The 14,030-nt window shown below is 41.2% G+C and overlaps 2 protein-coding genes across 2 annotated transcripts in view; one reads left to right on the top strand and one right to left on the bottom strand.

The window, feature by feature from the left end:
* LOC103252131 (ribosome biogenesis protein NSA2 homolog) overlaps positions 1-547 on the bottom strand; it is a 6,931-nt gene extending 6,384 nt beyond the window's left edge. The window contains exons 1-2 of the mRNA XM_021708956.1: positions 522-547; positions 47-322 (exon numbers count right to left, since the gene is read on the bottom strand). Coding sequence (XP_021564631.1) covers positions 47-322; positions 522-547 — 302 coding nt within the window. The remainder of the gene's footprint in view (positions 1-46; positions 323-521) is intronic.
* The window catches only part of GFM2 (G elongation factor mitochondrial 2), a 27,557-nt gene continuing 14,044 nt past the window's right edge, over positions 518-14,030 (top strand). Inside the window, exons 1-6 of the mRNA XM_008050737.1 lie at positions 518-712; positions 3,776-3,860; positions 6,525-6,582; positions 7,509-7,606; positions 10,806-10,931; positions 11,568-11,656. Coding sequence (XP_008048928.1) covers positions 650-712; positions 3,776-3,860; positions 6,525-6,582; positions 7,509-7,606; positions 10,806-10,931; positions 11,568-11,656 — 519 coding nt within the window. The 5' untranslated portion in view covers positions 518-649. The remainder of the gene's footprint in view (positions 713-3,775; positions 3,861-6,524; positions 6,583-7,508; positions 7,607-10,805; positions 10,932-11,567; positions 11,657-14,030) is intronic.

The raw sequence follows: 14,030 nt of genomic DNA, 5'->3' as shown, positions 1-14,030 counted from the left end.
CGGGGCTCGGGGCTCGCTCTCCGCCCTTCGGCCGGGGCGACTCGACTCGCTTCCGTCGCTGTGGGTGGGCGGGCCCGACCGAGAAGGGTGCAGAGGCGCGAACGTTTCCTGGGCCGAGAAGTCAAGTTCCTGGGCCTTGGCTGCTGTCAGGAGAGAAAAGGACAACGGTCCGTAGTCCTGGAGGTCAAGGACGCCCCCGAGGTGTCCGCGGCCGTTTGGTGCCCGAGCGCCGCGTGGCCGCGCGTTCAGCGGCCCGGGCTGGCGCGGAAGTGACGGACGTCTGGCCGGGAGCGCGGCCGCGGGCGTTCCCGTCGGGGGCAGTCTGGAACGGGGGGCAGTTACAGGGAGAGCCAAGACAACTGTTCCAAGAGAAAGTGTTCATCTCGCTAGGTCTCCGTGCTCGGATTTGAGGCCCTTTTTTTTCCCTTTGAGCTGGAGTCTCACTCGCCCCCCAGGCTGGAGTGCAGCGGCCGCTCCCGGCCACCCCGCCTCGACCTGCTGGGCTCGGGCGGCCCTTACACCCCAGCCTTCCCAGGAGCTGGTACATCGGTCTGACTCACATATGCCGTGCTGTCAGGTAATACGTCGATTTACTTTTGTGATTCTGTATATTTCTTTTTTCCAGAGAAGAACAACTTAAAGAATCGAGATGTTGATCCACTTGAGGATATTTGGAATGCATCCTCGGAAAATACCCAGTCTGCACTCTAAGGTAAGCTTTTCTTATAAACCAAGTGTTCTTCAACAGCCTCAGTTACTTTGCTGCCTAAGATGCCTCATCAACTTTTGATTTCCAGCTTCGTTTAGTCATAACCTTGGATATCCTCCAGGCAAGCTAATTTAAAGGAATTAACAAGAAATATAAGGGATTACCTTAATTTTAACAAACTGACGTAGCTAAATGCTGGTTTTATGGAGCACTAAAATGCCAGTTGATTTTGAAGGAGGGGCTCGATATCGCTTCTAAGAATAACAGCACTTAATGCACACCTTTCAACTACTAACAAAATATGGTCTGTATTCTTTTTTTTTTTTTGAGTTGGAGTCTCACTCTGTCGCCCAGACTGGAGTGCAGTGGCCGCTCCCGGCCACCGCAGCCTCGACCTGCTGGACTCCAGTGATCCTTCCGACTCAGCCTTCCAAGTAGCTGGAATTACAGGCATGCGCTACCATGCCCGGCTGATTTTTTTGATTTATTGTAGAGATGAGGTCTCGCTGCCCAGGCGGGTCTCGAACCCGCGGGCTCAGGCAATCCACTCACCCCAGCCTCCCAAAGGCGCGGGATTACAGGCTGAGCCACCGAGCCCGGCTGGTCTGTATTCTTATACCCAGGTTGAGACTGGTGTGAAATTAAATTCTTCTTAAATTAACATCAAGATGTAACATTTCATTGTACGATGGTTGACATAATAAAACTACTTTGACTTTCTTCTGCAGAGCTGTTGGAAGCCAGCTTCTTGGACAGTCCAGTATTTGTGTCATATTTCAGGAATGTTGGCTTAGTCTTTCGGTTCTGGTCTGACTTCCAGAACACTATAAATTATTTTGTGAACTGTCACATCTTCAGCATACTTTAGAGATACTAATTTTCACTTGGAATCATGACCTGTTGTAGTCATCTACAGCTAAGTGAGACTACTTTTAAGTTTGCCTGAGTCATTTCTTTTTATCTTCAGCAGAGACTTACTCAGTCTCCATTTATCCACTGTTTGAGTTGCCACAGTCAACCATGGTCCGAAAATATTAAATAGAAGAGTCCAGAAATAAACAATTTATCAGTTGTAACTTGTATACCATTCTGAGTAGCATGATGAAATCATGCACTATCCCACTTTACCCTACCCTGGATGTGAATTACTCCTTTGTCCAGTGTATCAACATTGCATACTCTACCCTTCCTTGAGTCAGTAGCCGTCTTGGTTATCACATGCACTTGTTGCAGTATAGCAGTGCTTGTGTTCAAGTAACCCTCATTTTACTTAATAATGACCAGAGAGTGCAAGGGTAGTGATGCTGACAATTCAGATATGCCGAAGAGAAGCCATAAAATGCTTCCTTTAAGTGAAAAGTTGAAAGCTCTTGACTTTAAAAAAGCTGTATGCTGAGATTGTTTAGCTCTTCAGTAAGAATGAATCTTCTCTCCGTAAAATTGCCAAGAAGGAAAAGGAAATTTCTGCTGGTTTTGCTGTCCCACTTCATACTGCAAACGTTACAGTCACAGTGTGTGATGAGTGCTTAGTTATGATAGAAAAGGCATTAAGTTTGTGGGTCGAGCACTCTATGAAACACTCGGATTGACAGCAGTCAGCTTTGATACTATTCGAGGTTTCAGGCATCTACTGGGGGTCTTGGCTACAGGGTGACGATTGTGTTGGAGTACCTGTAATCCCGAGGAAGCACACTAACTATATCATTAGTCTAAAAATTTATTTTTGTTAAAGTCACCTGTGCAGCATTTTGAAGATCACCTATTTTTATATTCCATTTTTAATGTCATTAAGTGGCTCAAGGAGTTACACAGTTTTCTTCCATGTTTTAATCAATGACATTTTCAGACTATGCACCCTGTGATTGGTAGATGCTGGACTTCTTATCTTACTGATCTTCTGAAATATTTTCTTAGTGTATTATTGCCAGAAACTTGGTAACTAATGTAGAAATAATATAGAGGGCACAGGCATGCATTCCATGATACAAAAAGCAGATTGTGGTAGCCCAGGTCATGACATACACTAACAGTTCCAAATATATTAAATGTATAGTGGTTTAGGGATTAATTGGGATGGATGATATTCAACCTCTGCATGGAAACGTGAGGAGAAGGTAAGGGAAACAGAGTGGAGGTGGACTTGGCCTTAAGTAGACCTGCTTTAACTCTGATTCTCAGTTGTAATGCTACATTGGAGACACCTGGGGACCTGTAGCTCCCCAAAACTCTCCTTCCTCTACCCCCGTGTTTGTGTTTGTTTTTTGAGTCGGTCTTTTGAGTTGGAGTTCAGTGGCATGATCATGACAACCATGGCTCGTGGCAACCTCGACCTCCTGGACTCAGATGATCCTTCCACCTCAGCATCCCAAGGATCTAGGCCTGGCTCAGTTTTTTAGTAAAGATGAGAGTTTACTCTGTTGCACAGGCTGGTCTTGAACTCCTGGGCTCAAGCAACCTACCCGCCTCATCCTCCCAAAGTGTTGAGATTACAGGCGTGAGCCGCCACACCTGGCTCACCCCCCCCATAGTTTTAAGATGCTTTCCAGGTGATTCTAATACGTAATAACTATAATCCTGAAAACAGCTAAGGCTTTAGAGTTCATGATCCCCACAAGCACTTAGCAGCTGTGGAGAAGATCGAAGGCATGTCCAGGTGAATAAGATTTCTTATTTAACTATTCTCCTCTCAGGTTTCTGACTTTCTAAACTAGCTGTCAGAATCACTGGAGGGCTAGATAAAGCAGATTGCTGAGTAGCCCCCTCCCCAAGAGTATCTGATTCTCTTGACTGGAGTGGGGCATAAGAATTTGTATTTCAAACAAGTTCTCACCCCTACTGATGCCGCTGGTCAGCTCAAAATAGCAAATCACTATTAATTTGTCCCTTATTCTTTCCTATAGGATAAATTTTTGTTGCCACTTTGAAAAAGAATTGGAGTTAATAAATTGGGATCCTTTATGAATATGCACAATATTTTATTTTCTAGCAAAGCATCATTATAATGTTAAAACTACTAAAATAAGTGATACTAAAGTACAAATAATGTTGTTGTTTTCCCCTTGCTAGAATGTATGCTCCTGTAAAGTAAGAGCACTTATAAGGAGATTAAAACCACCGGTGCCTCTTGGAAGAAATTACAGCTCCCCACCAGGTATACATGCTGGAGTCTTCTCATTTTCTCTAAACTGCTCGCTGTATTTTTTTCCCTTTATCTTTTCCTTTCTTTTGTTTGCAAGAGTCTGCCCTATTATGGATCTCCAACCTTTTACCTCTGGCTGTTTCCCTGAGACCCTTGGGGATGGGAGCATTCCGGTGGGGGGGGGGGGGGATGAAAACCAGTAGAGCTGTGCTCCTCCTCATCAGCTGGACATACTGGTGAGCTGAGAAAGAGGAAGGTTGGCAGCTTTCGGGGCTTGTTCAGCATGTAGGTCTGCCTGTAGAGTGCCCTTTTGGTAAAGTATTTATTTTCCAGTTCGTTTCTGGTTTTTGTGCAAGTGTTTTCTGAAAAATCATTCTGGCTTACTAGAATGATTTTTTCTTTTTTTTAGTTTTAAAGATGTGGGTTATAATTCAGGGTTATGTATACAAATGTTCATTATGCAGAATAATTTTTTCATTATTGAAGAATCTTTAAAATAAAAAGTAGTTTGGTTAAATATTTATCTGGGCTAGCTTAGGATAGATACATGGTTGTCAAAGACTGGTGGAAGGCTGAGGAGCTTACTAATTCTGAATGTCTTTTCTGTGTTTGAGGTAAGCATGGGATAGACTATGAAACTAGTTTAACCCTTTGCACTTGGAAACATCTCATGGATCACCTACCAGCAACTTGACCATACTTTTTATTATGAAATACTGAAAAACGAATCACTTCCTATTAAGTAGTATAGCATTGGAGCCAATTTTTTAATAGTAATGATATTTAGCTTATAATGGAATTTTGGACATTCAGCTTATTTATGACAAAAAAAATTTTAAATCTTCTATTTTTCTTTTCTTTTTTTTTTTTTTTTTTTTTGAGTTGGAGTCTCATTCTGTCGCCCAGACTGGAGTGCAGTGGCCGCTTCCGGCCACCACAGCCTCGACCTGCTGGGCTCCGGCGATCCTTCCGCCTCAGCCTTCCAAGTAGCTGGAATTACAGGCGCGCGCTACCATGCCCGGCTAATTTTTTGATTTATTGTAGAGATGAGGTCTCGCCAAGTTGCCCAGGTGAGTCTCAAACCCGTGGGCTCAGGCCATCCACTCACCTCAGCCTCTCAAAGCGCGAGATTACAGGCTGAGCCACCGAGTCCGGGTATTCTTCTATTTTTCTAACGTGGTAATGTGTGAAACAGCCACTGACATGCCATTTCCACGTTTGTGTTTTTCTATTTGAGCAGACAATGCAGTATTGTTTTGTTTCTCCCACATTTTTTTTTATTGTCTAATCTGTTGTGTGAAGATGATGTTGAAAGACGCACTCATGATTCTTGAAAATCACTTCTCAACTGATGAGTCCTACAGTACAGTCTGCCTTCAACTTCGAAAGTCTCTTTCTTTTAAGACTATAGTAACTTGCTTATCTTTTTAAGTTGTGCTGTATGATACAAAGGGTATACCCACATCTGTCTTTCTTATACAAACGCTGTTTACTGCTACCTTTTGTTACAGAGAAGTGTTGGCACCACTGTAAAAGCACTTCACACATTCTCTTTGTAGGTAGCACCAGCTGATATTTTTTTGGTTTATCCGTATACATTTCATCTCTTTCTTTACTTTTTTGTGCAATTTGAATGGAAAACTTCAACAAAATATACATTTTTGAAAAATTTGCGTTGGTATAAGTTTGTCCTGTATAATCACCAGCAATCTCTTTATGTCTCCTAAGAGGGAACATCCGAGTGTTTTGCTAGATTTATTATGTCCCCTCAGAGAGGACATCTGAGTACAAAGGGCTACCTCTGAGAAGAATAATAATAGGGTAGAAATACTGTTTGGCAGTTGATGTAGGGCATGTGAATTAATGGGGCTACATTTTTGGTACATTTCTAGATTTCTATATTTTGCCCATGTGAATTTAACTATAGTAGTATGGATTATTTTTTGATCTTCAAATTGCCATGAGACTTTAAAAATAATATAAAACTCATTTTGCTATAGTGACATGGGAGAACTGGTTAGCAAGAAGGTATAAATTAAATTTACAAATGTAACTACAATGTTGCTTTAATATTGCTGATTAATAAAATATATGGTAAATGTGGAGTAAGTTATTGTGGACTTTTTAATTTAAGAAATACTATTTGGTCTTTTAGAAGTAGTAGATTATCATAGATTCTGTTCAGTGATTGCTCAGTCCATCTTTAAAGGTATTGTGTCTTGGGATTGCTGAAGAAGGTAGGTTACAAATTGTACAAAAATTCATTATCAGCTAATATGGGGATCACTCTTAGTTCTTCAAGCCTGGGAAGAAGCAGGTTTGCAGGATTTTGCATCTAAATTTTTTTTAGTTCAGGATCTACTATAATGTTTTAAGATCATTATAAACATTAATTCTAATTCTATGATTTTGTAAATAGAAGTGATGTAGGTGGCAGAGATTGGGGTAAATCTGTATTTTTCTAAGGAAATTATCTAAATTATTTATGGTCGTCCATAGCTTTTTCCTTATAGACTGTAAGAAAATAAATTTTAGATAAATGAGTTTTATTTAGCATGAATTTTACTTTTTTTAGAATTACGGTATTTGCTTAAAATTATTTTAAATTCCTTCATTTATAAATTAAAGGAAATTTTCATAAATTTAATAGTTCAATTTTAACCTTTTTTTCATTAGGCTTAATAGGAAATGATATCAAATCCCTCCATTCCATCATCAATCCTCCCATAGCTAAGTAAGTACTATCTTTAACATCTTTTTTCCCCCACAGGCTACCGTGAAAATGTACTAGTTCTCTCTGATGAGCATTAATAGGGAATGCTATAATTTCTGTGACTTTGCGCTCTAGCTAATTATACATAGATGTTGACCTTTTTTTCTTTCTGAGTTGGAGTCTCACTGTGTCACCCAGGCTGGAGTGCAGTAGCATGCTCATGGCCACTGCAGCCTTGATCTGCTAGGCTCAGGCGATCCTTCTGCCTCAGCCTTCCAAGTAGTTGGAGCTACAGGCACACACCACCATGCCCAGCTGATTTTTTGATATATTGGAGAGGTAAGGTCTTGCCATGTTGCCCGGGCTGATCTCAAACTCATGGGCTTAGGCAATCCTCTCATCTTGGCCTCCCAAAATGCTGGGATTATAGGAGTGAGCCACCGTGCCCTGCCTCAGCCTTCCAAGTAGCTGGAACTACAGGTATGCACCACCATGCCCAGCTAATTTTTTGATTTATTGTAGACATGAGGTCTCATCAAGTTGCTCAGGCTGGTCTTGAACCCGTGGGCTCAGGCAATCCTCTCATCTTGGCCTCCCAAAGTGCTGGGATTATAGGCGTGAGCCACCATGCCTGGCCTGATATGTAACTTAAATACTATTTTCTTTTCTTGGTTTAAGGCTAAAGATTTTTAATGTACCAATAGCACATTTTTCAAAGAAATGAATACAGGGTATTTTCAAGGTTATAGTTAGCCTTTTTGTTTCTTTCCTATTTTGTCAGAATTATGTGATAGGATATGCTCTAAATATTTTTCATTTTTCTAGTTTTTACACAGCTACAAATTATAGAAATACTGACCAGCTTTAAAATTTTCACAGCATAGATATTTTTGTTTTACAATTTTAGTAATGTCCACTTAATAATGCAATTTTTTCCTTTTAAACAGAATCCGTAATATTGGCATTATGGCTCATATTGATGCAGGCAAAACTACCACGACAGAAAGAATATTGTACTATTCTGGATACACAAGATCACTAGGAGGTTAGACTGGATTCCTCCTCTCCCCACCCCCACCCCCGCCCCCTTTAGCAAAAACATCATTGGAAACTATTTTGATTAAGAAGTCAACCTAGCCGGGCTCGGTGGCTCAGCCTGTAATCCCGTGCCTTTGGGAGGCTGAGGTGAGTTCAAGACCCGCCTGGGCAGCAAGACCTCATCTCTACAATAAATCAAAAAATCAGCCGGGCGTGGTAGTGCACGCCTGTAGTTCCAGCTACTTGGAAGGCTGAGGCAGAAGGATCGCCGGCGCCGGAGCCCAGCTGGTTGAGGCTGCAGTGGCCGGGAGCAGCCACTGCACTCCAGTCTGGGCGACAGAGTGAGACTCCAACTCAAAAAAAAAAAAAAGAAGACAACCTAGACCCCTTGAGTATGGCATGGAGGCTCTGATGTCTAACTCGAAACATAAAGATAAGATAGTTGCAACACCCACGAAAGGGAAATTTAACTAACTATTCAGACCCACAAGACCTTCTTGGTCCCCATTTGGCACTGGTCTACTCAGAAGGCTGTCATATAAGAACTATAGCTGACCAAGAGACCAGCATTAGGTGCTTCTTTCTTCTGGAGTCCTTGTAGCAGTGCACATGGCTATCTGGGCGCTGTCTTCTTTGGCCACACAGAAGTGATAGATAGGTGCAAGGTGACACTTCACAGGAGCCACCCTGGCTTAGAAGTCATGCCCTATAGGAATGACTATCTCGTGTTACAGCTCCTAAGCACAGCTTCCAGGTCCATGTACGGGATGTGCCATACTCAGGGCAGCCCAGTTATATAGCTCCATTTCATTTCTTTTTCTTCTTTTTATCAGCCAGAAGTTATTTTTTTCATAAGTGTGTTGCCTAGGAGCACAGTTGACATACCTCTGTTATGTGGTTTCTAGAAGAAAAGAACTGCAAAGTTAACCAGAGATCTAATTCTTATGTAGAAGAGGAAAGGACTTCATTAATTCTTAACCAGGTTATTTAAAATTTTTTTTTAAAGTGTGAAAAAGAGTGTGTTTTAAGCGTGGCAAAATTTGCCATCTTAACCATTTTCAAGTATACAGTTCATAGGTGTAAGGATATTCACTTGATTGTGCAACCAATCTCCAAAACTTTTTTATCTTGCAAAATTGAAACTATACATTAAACAACTCCTGATTCCCCTCTCCCTCCAGCCCCTGGCAACCACCGTTCTACTTTTTCCTTCTATGGCTTTGACTGCTGTAGGTACCTCATATAAGTAGAATCATAAGTATTTGTCTTTTTGTGACTGGGTTATTTCACTTGGCACAATATCCTCCAGGTTCATCTATGTTGTAGCATGTGTCAGGGTACCCTTTCTAAGGCTGAATAGTATTCCATGTGTGTTTATATAAGTTGTCTTTTGAAGTCTTTTTCTAGTTAAGGCCATAGCCTAAAATCTGTCCAAGTTGTGGCAAAACTTGCTGATCCAAGGTTAATTTTATCAGTCATATGAGTAATCATAAAGAAGTAATATGAAATAAAGATCTTTATCATAGTGAAACATCTTGTTATATATTAGTATTTATAAAACTTACTGCCTCATTTAGAACTTTTGATTAGTTATTTGGTCTTTGTGTCTTTTTTTTTTTTTTGAGTCGGAGTCTCACTCTGTCACCCAGACTGGAGTGCAGCGGCCGCTCCCGGCAGCCTTGACCCGCTGGACTCCGGCGATCCTTCCGCCTCAGCCTTCCAAGTAGCCGGAATTACAGGCGCGCACTACCACGCCCGGCTGATTTTTTGATTAATTGTAGAGATGGGGTCTCGAGCCCGCGGATTCAGGCAATTCACTCACCTCAGCCTCCCAAAGGCGCTGGATTACAGGCTGAGCCACCAAGCCCGGCTCTTTGTGTCTTTAATATTTATTTTTTTTGGTAGTGATGTGAGTAACTGATACCATTAGCACAATTCATAAATATTAATACAGATACTTGGAGTTACTGTCAAATATGTTTTTCTTGCTATTTCTCCCTTTAATGATAATTAGATTGTGTGTGTGTATGCATATTTATATACACACACAAATGGGGTAACTAGCTACCCTTTTAGAGATTTAATGCTAACATAAGTGGTAGTATAAGTCCATGATATCTCAGTCTCTTGAATTTTGAATGATAAAACTCTATTGCTTTTCATTTATTTTGCTGTCGATAAATTTAATTAGAATAAAATTCAAGAATTTTACTGCAGGGTAATTTGAATCAAATTTTTGGTTGTAAGGATAAAGTTTTATTGTGACTTTATATATAGTGTAGAAGTTCTGAGACCTTTTTTGCATTTGTACAGGAAGATAAATGCCCTTTCTTTAGAAAATTTACCAATGAGATGGATAATTTAACTTTGGATGAATTGTTTTCTCTACCTCATTCCTATGTAGCTACCATTTATCATCTCCTGAATGCTAAATCGTGTGTACCTTACATATATCATCTCATTTTCTCTCTAGCAAGGATGACTTTGTTAGCCTTATCTTATAAACTAGGTTGACTAAGTTGCTCAAGATCATAGAGTGGCAAGCGGTGAAGTTGAAATTTAAATTTAGGCCTGTCTATGCTCCTTCACTGAACTACTCTGCCTCCTAAAAGGGATCAAGAGGGACAACATGTAAGAGGGGACAATGAAAGTCAAGCTATGGGGAAAGAATGAAAGAAATATATGGTTCAGTAAAATGAAAAGACCCTCCTCTTAATTTTTTTTGGGGGGGGGTTGGAGTCTCACTTTGTTGCCCAGATTGGAGTGCAGTGGCACGCTGATGGCCACCGCAGTGTTGACCTGCTGGGCTCTGGCAGTCCTTCTGCCTCAGCCTTCCAAGTAGCCAGAACTACAGGCGCGGGCTACCATGCCCAGCTAATTTTTTATTTATCTTAGAGATGAGGTCTCGCCAAGTTGCCTGGGCTGGTCCCGAACCCATGAGCTCAGGCAATCCACTCGCCTCGGCCTCCTAAAGTGCTGGGATTACAGACTGTGCCACTGAACCCAGCCTCGTCTTAGTTGTTAAATTATTTTTGTGGCAGAATTACTAATCTTCCTGAAAAACCTTTTCTAGAATGAGAATTTACTTAAAGATTAAAGACTCTATTAAACCAAATATTTTAGGAAAATATTTTTCTTAAAGCAAATTAAGTACCAGTAAAATACACTTGCTATTAAGACTATACTGTGTCATCTTTCCTGGTTAGATGTTGATGATGGAGACACAGTGACAGATTTCATGGCTCAAGAGCGTGAAAGAGGCATTACTATTCAATCAGCTGCTGTTACATTTGATTGGAAGGGGTATAGAGTCAATCTGATTGACACACCAGGTATGGTACTATTCCCACAATACAGAGATGCTGCATCATGTGGAGTTTTTTGTGGGGGCTTTTTTTTATTGTGGTAAAAAGCGTATAATAAAATTTACCATTGTAACCATTTTTAAGTGTACAGTTTAGTAGTGTTAAGTGTAATCACATTGCTGTGAAACAAATCTCCAGAACTTTTTTCATCTTGCAGAACTGAAATTCTGTGTCCATTAGACAACAGCTCACTTTTGACCCCTCTCTCCACCCCTGGCAACCACCATTCTACTTTATGCATCTGTGATTTTGACGACTTGAGACGCCTTCTGTAGATGGCGTCATGCAGGGTTCGTCCTCTGGTGACGGGTCCCTTGCACGTAGCATGGAGCCCTCAAGGGTCATCCATATGGTGGCGTGTGGCAAGGTTCCCTTCCCTCTGAATGCTGTGTTGTGTGCTCCTCTGTGTGTGCACCACATTTTGTGTATTCATTCATACGTCAGTGGACTTTTGGGCTACTATGAACACAGATGTGGAAATATCTCTTCAAGACCCTCCTTTCAATACTTTTGGGTATATATCCAGAAGCAGGATTGCTGGATTATATTTCATTTTTGTTTTTTGAAAGGTTTAAAGCATTATATTTATTACCTTTTCCTTAGGTCATGTGGACTTTACCTTGGAGGTTGAACGCTGTCTAAGAGTGTTGGATGGTGCGGTAGCTGTGTTTGATGCCTCTGCTGGTGTAGAGGTAAAAAATATTGACAAAGTAAAGTGAAGATAGAACAGCATGATTTATAAAGAGGTAGAATTAGTCAGGTTTAGTTAACTATAACCCTTTATTTTGTAATGTCATGTAAATCAAATTATGGTCAAAGGAAGTTGAAATTTAATATGAGATGTCATCTATATGTGACTGCAGATATTCCATAGTAAAAGGAAAAGAAAATTAGCTTTTCGGTGGGAAGTATGAAAGTTAGTGTTAAGAACTGTGAAGCCTGCAGGTTAACCTGCCATAGTTTCATGGATTCTGGCAGAAGACAAGACTCCTGGATCAGAGACAAAGGACTTTATTAGTCATGGAATCAGCATGTTCTTGTGCTGATTCCCCAAGTCTCAGTTTCCACAGAATGGCATAAAGGGTGGTGACACATAAAATCAGTCTTGAGATTATAAATTGAAGGTGGTACCAGCTACAAAGAGGGCCTAACTTAACCCCATTAGCAATGCATTATTTGTTATAAATCCATTTCTAAAATTTATTCAAGAACCCTTGAATGGGTGACAGCTGTACATGCAGAGGGTTGAGGGGAGTCCTGTGCATTGCGAATGAAAATATTTTTTAATGAGCCGTAAGCTTGCCTGCCTTTTGCTATGGAGGGAGATGTTACCTTCCAGGGTTGCAAACAAGCCTGCCTTTTGCTCCAGGGGGAAGCATCTTATTGTTCAAACCTGTTTATTATACAAACATCATTGAAAAGATGGTCCAGAACAAACGGTAGTCAGTGGGTCTCCTAGTAAAATATGGAAATGTGAGAGATCCGTGATGAATTATCTCCCATCAATTACTGTAAGGGTTCTTGAATAAATTTTGGAAATAGATTTATAACAGTGCATTGTTAATGGAGTTAGTTGTGCCCTCTTTGTAGCTTGTCCCCCCTTCATTTTGTAATCTCAAGATTGGCTTTATGTTGAACATAGAACGCACATTAGTTCTTCTAACTTCAAAATTACTAAAAGCAGAATTATCTTAAATGATCAAAATGAACATCCCCAAAATGGGATGAGTTGACAAAATGGGCCTCTGCCCTGAGACATGGTTTTATGTGTTATGTTCCTGGCCAACATGTTTCTCCCGGATCTCATCATGGGAAAATAATCTAAATGAAAAGGCATTCTGCTGGGAAAAAAAAAAAACTGGCCAGAATTTTTTAGAAATTGAAAAAATTTTAAATTAATTTAAGTCTCATGAGTGATTGAGGAGAAAAAACTGGAGAACTCTTCTAGACTAAAGGATTCTAAAGAGACAAGAACATAAATGGAATATGTGATTCTTGGTTGGATCCTGGATCAAAAAAAAAAAAAAGTTGGCCAGGCTAGGTGGCTCAGCCTGTAACCCCAGCACTTTGGGAGGCTAGGCTTGTGGACTACCTGAGCCAGTGGCTTCAAGACCAGCCTGGCCAAATCGCCAAGACCTTGTCTCTACAATAAACCAAAAATTAACTGGGCGTGGTAGCATGCACCTGTAGCTCCGGCTACTTGCAAGGCTGAGGCAGAAGGATCACCATATGCTAAGGATCACTGTAGATTTGAAAGAAAGTCGACGCTGGGGTGGCTGTCAGCGTGCCCTTGCACTGCAGCCTGGGTGACAGAGTGAGACTCCAACTCAAAAAAAAAAAAAAGTTGCGAAAGACACTATTGGAAAAATCAGGGAAGTTTGAATATGGACTGTATGTATTCTGTAAAAGTATTGCCAACTTAAAATTTTCTCCATGTGGTCATTACCGTTGGTTATTTGGGAGAAGGTTTTATTCTTAGCAAATGCATGCTGAAATATTTAAGGTTAAAGTGCACAATATCTGCAACTTGCTCTGCTCGTACAGCCCCATCTACTTGCACACCTGGTGTTGGTTTAGGGCCTTTGTAGACGCGTGGGAGATCATTGGGGGAAGTGTCTGTGAAGAACACAAGAGAAGAGGGCGTTCGGACCCCAGTGCAGGTCTGACGCCAGCGAAGGAGGCAGACAGGAGGACTAGGAAGGAGCAGCCTCAGACGGCAGCCTAGGTCCAGAAGAGGTTTGGTCAGGCCAGTGGGGAGTCCTTGAGCCAGAATTACCTCTTAGAGGGATCCTGTATCTTGCAGGAATTAGGCCTGTATTAACAGCTCTGCTGTGCTTGATCAGTAGCAGGCTACAGGTCACAGAAAGCTGGGTCCTGGCAAGAACATGGTGGTCGATCCAGAGGGCAGCATTTGGGCCATCAGTTAATTATCCTCCTCATAGTAGGAGATGAGTGGTCCAGTCACACAGCTGCCGTGCACATCATGTGCACACGTTGGTAGAGAAAGAAAAAAAGCAAATGTGGCAAAATGTTAACATTTGAGAAATCTAGGTGAAGAGTATACAT

Source organism: Carlito syrichta, unplaced genomic scaffold (genome assembly GCF_000164805.1).
Source record: "Carlito syrichta isolate Samal-C Ts95f unplaced genomic scaffold, Tarsius_syrichta-2.0.1 Scaffold153633, whole genome shotgun sequence".
NCBI classification, from domain to species: Eukaryota; Metazoa; Chordata; class Mammalia; order Primates; family Tarsiidae; genus Carlito; species Carlito syrichta.
The sequence above is the reverse complement of the archived record's forward strand: the minus strand, read 5'-3'. Positions and strand labels throughout refer to the sequence as shown.